Source organism: Marmota monax, unplaced genomic scaffold (assembly GCF_021218885.2).
Source record: "Marmota monax isolate L192 unplaced genomic scaffold, Marmota_monax_Labrador192_F-V1.1 WCK01_AAM20220418_F8-fsc00025, whole genome shotgun sequence".
Taxonomy (NCBI): domain Eukaryota; kingdom Metazoa; phylum Chordata; class Mammalia; order Rodentia; family Sciuridae; genus Marmota; species Marmota monax.
The window spans coordinates 1787419-1795352 of record NW_026691950.1 but is presented as its reverse complement, the minus strand read 5'-3'; the positions used below and the strand labels follow the sequence as shown (position 1 = coordinate 1795352).

The following is a 7934-nucleotide window of genomic DNA, read 5'->3' as shown; positions in this document are numbered from 1 at the left end:
CTATACTTGCAACTCCAAGATTACTCTTCTTAACCTTTAGGTTATCTGATGAAAATTTATCTCATGATCAAAACAAGTACCAAGTATTTACGGCCCTTTAAATCTGACCATCTACTACTTAGGCACGAGGGCTCATTTCATTATCCTTGATTCTTAGCACTTACAAGATGTAGCCTTGCTCCATGAAAAGGACACTTCCTACTGCATATTCCAAATCAATGACCTGGAGCAAGTCCATCTTCAGGCAATAGAGCTCCTAAGCCTGTGAGCTGGTTATAAATACCCTAAAGACACAATCAGTTTTACCATGTGAAATAGTTAGGACAAACTCTTAAAATATAGCCTCTACTACTTAACAGTATTAATGGAGGAAGGGAAAATTCATGGATAGTTCTTGATCATTAGACTGTGGTGATGAGGATTAAATACAGGGCCTCATGCATGTGAGGTAAATACCTTACCACCATGAGCCACACCCAGCCCCAATCATTAGACTTTGAAAGAATACCTACTTTGCCAAGCCAATACAACTTTCAGAAAACAAAAGTCATCCTGTTTGTGGTTTTAGGTTGGGTACAAAGTAGTCCTCTCAGTTTAGCAAAGATTTAGTGTTAAAATTCAATCTATAAAAATTTAAAGTATTTTTACAGCTACATCATTTCATTTGATATCTATAAACATGCCAGAAAATACTGGGCAAGTCCTTCACCCATATAAAAATGCTCAGAAAAGTCCTGGCTCTTTAATCTTGAGTGAAAACTAGGTTTAAAACCCAGAACCAGTGGGTGTGATAGCACAGACCTGTAATCCCTAGTGGTTTGGGAAGCTGAGGCAGGATTGTGAATTCAAAACCAGCTTCAGTAAAAGGCCTCAGAGGCGCTAGGCAACTCAGTAAGGCCCAGTGGTTAAGTGCCCCTGGGTACAAAAAAAAAAAAAAGAACTTTTGGGAACAATCTGCAGAGTACTCTTCAGGGTACCATGAACATTTACAGAAAGGTGTATATGTGTAGACAGAATAAGTAGTATTGCTTTAAGTAGCAACTAACTGAAAACTGAATTAGAAACTAACCAAATAATGTCCTATTGCCGAATAATTATAACTAAGCAATTTCCATGTTTTCAAATTCAAAGACACAATTTCAATTTTCAATTCAAAGATACAATTTTACTGCATTTATCATCATGTGCCTATCACTGTGAAATCTATCAAAGGATTTTTTTTTCCTTTTGGTACCAGGGACTGAACTGAGGGGTACGCAACCACTGAGCCACATCCTCAGCCCTATTTTTGCATTTTTAAATTTAGAGACAGGGTCTCACTAAGTTGCTTAGTGCCTCGAGGTTGCTGAGGTTTGTTTTGAACTGTGATCCTTCTGTCTCCACCTGAGAGGATGGGATCACAGGCATGCGCCACATCACCCTAGTTATTTTTCAAAGTACTGTGAAGACTAAATTGCTTGTCCAGAGAGGAGTATCCAGAAATAAGATATAAACCATTTTCAGGGGAAAACATGCATGCATTTATTTTTAAGAATTCCCAATAAGGGGGAAAATTCAACATCTTTAAAAATGTGTTTATTTTTTTAAAAAATCAGTTGTGTACAAAAGTGTTTCGTAGTTTTTAATTCTCAAGACAAACACCCAACCCTCCACCCACACCCCACCCTACTTCGATGGTATTTCTGGTAACCCACCCATTTTCCCCTTACAGGAAGTTAATGGCTCAGAATAGACCCTCCTACAGAATTTATCATCACTAACAGATTGTTTAGAGTAGGGATCTAGAGACGCTAACAAGCAAGGTTCTTTCTCAGTGAGGTTAATGAGAATCCCTATAATGGCAGTAGACTTCCAGCAGACACCACAACAAAGCACCATCAATTGCTGAAAGCTAAAAAATAGATATTATTTTCAATAGTATTTCATTTTCTATTGGAAAAGTCTTTAAATTACATTAAATAAGTCTCTTTTCCCCCAAAGAAATAGTCTAGCTTTTATTATGATGCCTGTAAAAAATAGGTAACAGCAAGCAGATAGGATTCGTTCACAGCACAGTGCATTGACTTCTCTCCACTCACCCTCAGAACCAAACTTATAAATTGTGCCACACCTGATTATATATAGCAGCATGGTTGAAATAACCAAGCAAAAGGTGGCACATTCACAACTCACATTAGGTGATGATCACAGGTTTATGAGGTTAGATCAGTCCAATAAAGCAGTAACAGAACAGGACAAGGGAGATAACAACACTCCCCTACCCCTTTGTCACAAGATTTTTCATCTGTATTGCAACAGTGCAAATATAATGTATGACAATTTGTAGACACTGGAAAAAAGTCACACTTGGGAAAAAGACTATTTATCAGTAAATACTTCAAGTTGCCTTCCTCCCAGTGACAGCAACTGGCTGATGATAAGCATTTAATTCAAATTGGTAAAGAATGGAAATGCAACTTTCTAAAATCAATGGTTTGTACCCTGGAATTCAAATTCCTTGAAACTAGAAAAAGTGATTAATATATCATTTTGTAAAAGTCCATGAAATAAAGTTAAATGTAAACAGACAGCTTCCTTTTTCATATCTAACATTGTTTCCATTTATATACAAGAAGGTATACCTGGCTCCAGCTCTTCTCTACCCAGATTCATATTAAATCTTTCAAACTGACAATTCTTAACTTCCCATGTTGCTACACAGGACTGTGAAAACATTATCATACTTTCTATAGAGTTTGAAAAGCTCAAATCAGGCATACACTTACAGTCAAGATCTGCTTTTCACATTGGTAAACTTATTAAGCAGCCTAAACAGTAATATAATACGCTGCATTCTGTAGTGCATAAATAAGCAAAATGTAATTGCCAAATCCTTCTTACAGATACTTAAAAAGAATTATTTTGCATAGTTTTAAGTTCCATAAACAATCACATATGAAAAACTTCAGGAAAAAAAAATGAAAAAAGGTCTTTCATTTCAAAAATTACTTGCAAAAAAAAAAAAAAACAAAAAAAAAAAAAAAAAAAAAACCTCAAATTCCAAACATTTACATATCCTCAAAGGTGTTATGTGTTTTAAGTAAGCCATAGTCACAATTCTAAACATTTCAGAGAACCAACTCAGAGCATCTAAATTAGTGCCAAATTCCTCAAATATTTACATACCACTGTGTATTTAGGTCCCAAACTAGAACTCATTCAATCATTGATTTGTAATATTTGTACTAACATATGACTTAAGTATTTTTCAAAAGTTAGGCATATACTCAGGAAAAAGACTTGATTATAATAAAAGCCTACCATAGTGTAGGTGAATAATGGCAAATGTGCCTGTACTAAATGGGATCTCATGGGGAAGCTGGGGGGAAGACTTTTTTTTTTTTTTAACTGATATATTCTAAAACACTGCAAATTACAAAAATAATTTCCACCAGGGTACTTATCTTATAGGCCTGAATTTTTAGTATCCTTTTCCCAAACATACTTAAGAACAGAAGGAAAAAGAAATTGTGTTAGTTTCTGTATTTGGGGAACTACATCTACATATAGAGAAGTGAAAAAGAAAAAACAAAACCATAAAGACAGTAGAAAATGTTAATAGAAAGGAAGGATTATCATCACATTTAAGGTAACTGAGGAAAATAACTTTTTATAATTAAGAACTCATTATGTCAAACCAAATATTGTATCTTCCAATTTCTGGGTACTGGAGATGCTGAAGTATAGTCAGATGAGCAGATACAATATACAGCCAACATACATAAAAATCACAGCAGGGCAGAGCTGCCTCCAGCAGCCAAGTGTGTAATGCTTGACTTTGGTAATCTCTGACTTCTCTCTCCTTTGTGTAACCATAGACAATTTAAACATACCCTGATAATATAGGCAAATAGTAAACTGGATAGATGTGATAATGTTTATAATCCAAATACTACTAATATCATCACCAACCCCCTCCACTAAAAAAAAAAAAAATTAATACTAACCAAATGTGGGTCAAACTATCCATATTTTCACACAATCCCATCTTACTTCAAAATATAAAAAAAAGTTCGAGGTTTTAGCTATTTAAAATAAATAAAGAAAAATCTTGTTTCCTTTGGCATCTTTAGAAAATAACTAAATTATAGCAATAAAAGGATGTGATTGCATATAAAGGAATTTATGCTTAAGCAAACATATAAGGGAAAAATACACAGCAACTTGTGTTTAGTATGCAATAGTATCACTATAAGAGTTCACTGTTCATTAGAAAAGCCTTATCAGTTTTTGGAAGAACCTTCACATCTTTAACATTACAATATATTTAATAATGGTTCTTTTATTGCTTCTAGTATCAAGATTATTGAAAAGTCAAATGAAGTTATGCTGACTTAATAGGTTCAAAGGTATTTTCCAACACTTCAACGATTATAACTTAAGATAAATAACACTTGAAGAAAGCAAACCTTATATGATTCTCAATATACAGCCTTACTTTAATTCAATCTGATTGCATTACATTTTTGTTATTTTGCATTGGTCCTGAAAATTGAATAAGACTTGGATTTCTATGTATAGAACTGCCTGCATAAATCTACTTCAACCTTCATAAAATGGTCAAATTAAGTGTTTGAGCTTGCAAAACTAATAATTTTCAAACTTTTGAACTTAGAATGAAATGTAACTTTAATATGAATAGAAAGTCTGACTATGTACAAGAAAGGTAAAGTTTTCAATTCTCATATTATCAGAAACATCATAAAGAAAGCTAGATTTATAACACAATTCTATTCCTATGTGCATTTGAAGTATGTACAATAAAACACCAACACAGCTTTCAGGTGTTAATATGGGGAAGGTGCAAGCAAGAGTGACTTTTAAATTATCTGATAAAACAATCTCTATGAAGCCCAATATTAGGCTAAAAATTACCAGATATAGTTCATTGCATCTTTCTAAGTTCTCAACAAAAAAATTCCTTCAGTTTAAAAATCAATGTCAAATTCACTGAAAAACTAAGTTGGGTTCTTTCATTAAATCTGGGAATACTGCAACGTCAAGTATTTACTGGTTTTGCAAGAAAAAAATTGCCAGCTCCATTTTAACATTCTTACAAGAGTGTTTAAAAAACTGTGACAAAACATTCCAAATCTATGACCTAAAATTGGAGCAAGGGATACTGTCCCTCAGCACGTTTCCCCACCAACTACAGAGAACTTTACCATCAGAATATTAGCTGTGTGTGGTAAGAGGGGGAAAACAGATATAGTGTCCCAGTCTGTTAGCAGGGACATAAAGGCTCTGAATAGGTCACCATCTTCGATTCTGGATAAATCTCATATTTAAGAATTTTCTAATGCTTAAAATGGTGGTCTTTTCAGCTACCCATCCTAAGAAGTCAAGTACAAGCATGCAAGTAAATTCACAGGCACAGAGGATCCATGTTAAAAACAGTTAAGGTAGCTGTGATGCAACACCAACAATTTGAATGGCCCTGACACACTCAAAATATTATCTTAATTATTCAACAAAATCCTGAAGCAAACTCTTGCTAGTCTTGTTACACTGCTAAACACTAAAGTAGCATGTTTTTTCCATGGTTTTAGCTTAGCTCAAAGAATCTTTACACTATTAAGTATGAAAAAAAAAAATTAAAGTATTTCCCCTTTTTAAATTTACACAGACGTTTAATTAGCTTTATTTACAGAGCAGGGATTTTTTTTTTTTTTTTCAGTCTCCAATGGTGCCTAGATAACATCATTAGGCAAGATTGCCAGTTTAAAAGAAATCTATGCAGAATCCTAAAAATAACAGATGTTGGTGCTCCTCAAGAAGAGGCAAGTTTGACTATCAGCAGCTCTCTCTCTAGGGCTCAGTTACTCAGAAGCAATTCTGTTGCAGTCTCTACATCCCATGATTTTGAAGACAAGGCCACTATTACTGCATTCTGTAGAGAAAAAAAAGAGAAGGCGACAACAAAAATCAAATCTCAAGGAAATATTTTTAAAATAATCACTATTCTTTTTAATGAGAAATCATTCATTGTTTCTTAAAGTTGCCTCATACTTTCAGCGCATATAAAGTTTCTAAAACCAATGACTGGTAATCAACAAAAAGAAAAAATAATCAGGGATTTTTAGTAATAGAAAAATTGTTTATCAAAATTAGATTTTTCTCTTATTTGCTAAACCAATCTGCTAAGATTTCCAGCAATAATTTAAAACAAAATATATATCAAAATCAACATTCCCTTATGTACTTACCCTATCGAAGCCCATAGCACATAGGTTTTCTATTTTTTTGGTGTATTCTGGACTAGAAACTGGTGCTCCAGCATACACGTGTGCCCAAAGTCGAGCTGTTTGTTTGAACATTTCAGGATTTTGTTTGTACTACATGGGGGAAAAAATTGATTGACATGACAATAGTTATAATATTCAATATAATAGTTCATCTATTAATTACCTACGACCCTGCTTTTATTTTTTTAATTTTTTTTGTGGAGCTGCAGATTGAACCCAGGGCCTTGGCCTTGTGCATGCATGGCAAGCACTCTACGAATTGAGCTATATTACTGAAGCCCTAATACCCTGCTTTTTTATAAATAAAATGAATTTACATTTAAAATGTGATTCATTGGGTCTGGCTCAGTAGTACATGTCTAAATCCCAACAATTTAGTTGGTTGAGGCAGGAGGATCCCAAGTTGGAGGCCAGTCTGGGTAACTTAGTAAGACCCAGTCTAAAAATGAAAAGTAAAACGGGTCGGGGATGTAGTTCAATGATAGAAGAGTACCTTAGGGTCAATTCTGAGTGCAGGGGCAAAGAGGGTATTCACTGGGCTGAGAGTTTAGTTTTCAATCTCTAGCACACCCACCCTATAAAAGTGATTCACATTTCAATGTGTCATTAAAGAAAACACTGCTTAACATGAAACTTTGATTCATAAGATGGATTGATGGAAGGCACACCACCACCATCAAAGAAAAAAAAAGAAAGAAAAAATTCTACTTTCATCTCCAAATTCCACAAAAACAATTAGCAAAAACCTAACATTAAGTTAGGGGTTAGAGTTGTGGCTCAGTGGTAGAGTGCTCGCCTCACATTTGTGAGGCGCTGGGTTTGATCCTTAGCACCATATAAAAATAAAGAAATAAGGGTATTATGTCCATTCAAAACTTAAAAAGGGAAGTGAGTTCCAGTGAATTTGATAGATTTTTAATATTAAGTGAAGTGAGAGATATTGCAAAGATTGCACAACTTTATACAACTAAACATATAAAATTATATGAAAATCATCTAATAAACGGGACCAACTTTGGTACTAACCATAGCTCAGGCTAAAATACAACTAGATTTTTGCAGTTTTCTTAGAGTTGTATTAGTGCAGAGTGCTTTCTTTCTTTTGACAAGGCAAGTGCTCTACCACTGAGCTGTAACTCCCAGTCCAAGTGAAGAATGATTTAAGAAAATTCTACATTTACAGTTCTCATAGCATGTTATACCCTTTCAGTAATGGGAATAGGACCTCACAAAATGGCTGAGGCTGACTATGAACTTGCAAACCTCCTGCCTCAGCCTCCCAAGCAGCTGTTATACCAGGTTTTCAGATGATTATTAATTCAAAATAATTTAAAAAGTAATGTTTCCCATATAAGCTGGAAAAAAAATGTAAATTAAATTCATTCTCAAACACTACAGGAGCATCATGGCATAGTAAAACAAAATGTAAATGAGTAACAGTTCATGTTATAATATTTCTCTTTAAAAGTATATAAACATTTTGAATATTTTAAGACTCATAAGCTTCTATCACATATTAAAATGATAATCTTATTTCTACCATTAATGAATAAGAAAAAATAATTTAAAAAATTTAAAAAATCTTGTTGGAGGGTACCAAGGGTACTTAACCACTGAACCACATCCCCAAACCTTTTTTATTTTGAGGCA

At 33.9% G+C, this 7934-nt stretch overlaps 1 protein-coding gene across 3 annotated transcripts in view; it reads right to left on the bottom strand.

Annotated features, from left to right (window-relative positions):
• Positions 1-4301: 4301 nt before the first annotated feature.
• Positions 4302-7934, bottom strand: part of Ube2k (ubiquitin conjugating enzyme E2 K) — a 67607-nt gene continuing 63974 nt past the window's right edge. For all 3 annotated transcript variants that reach the window (XM_046451586.2, XM_046451679.2, XM_058581077.1), the window contains 2 exons: positions 6246-6374; positions 4302-5929 (listed from right to left, as the gene is read on the bottom strand). In XM_046451586.2, coding sequence (XP_046307542.1) covers positions 5855-5929; positions 6246-6374 — 204 coding nt within the window. In that variant the 3' untranslated portion in view covers positions 4302-5854. The remainder of the gene's footprint in view (positions 5930-6245; positions 6375-7934) is intronic.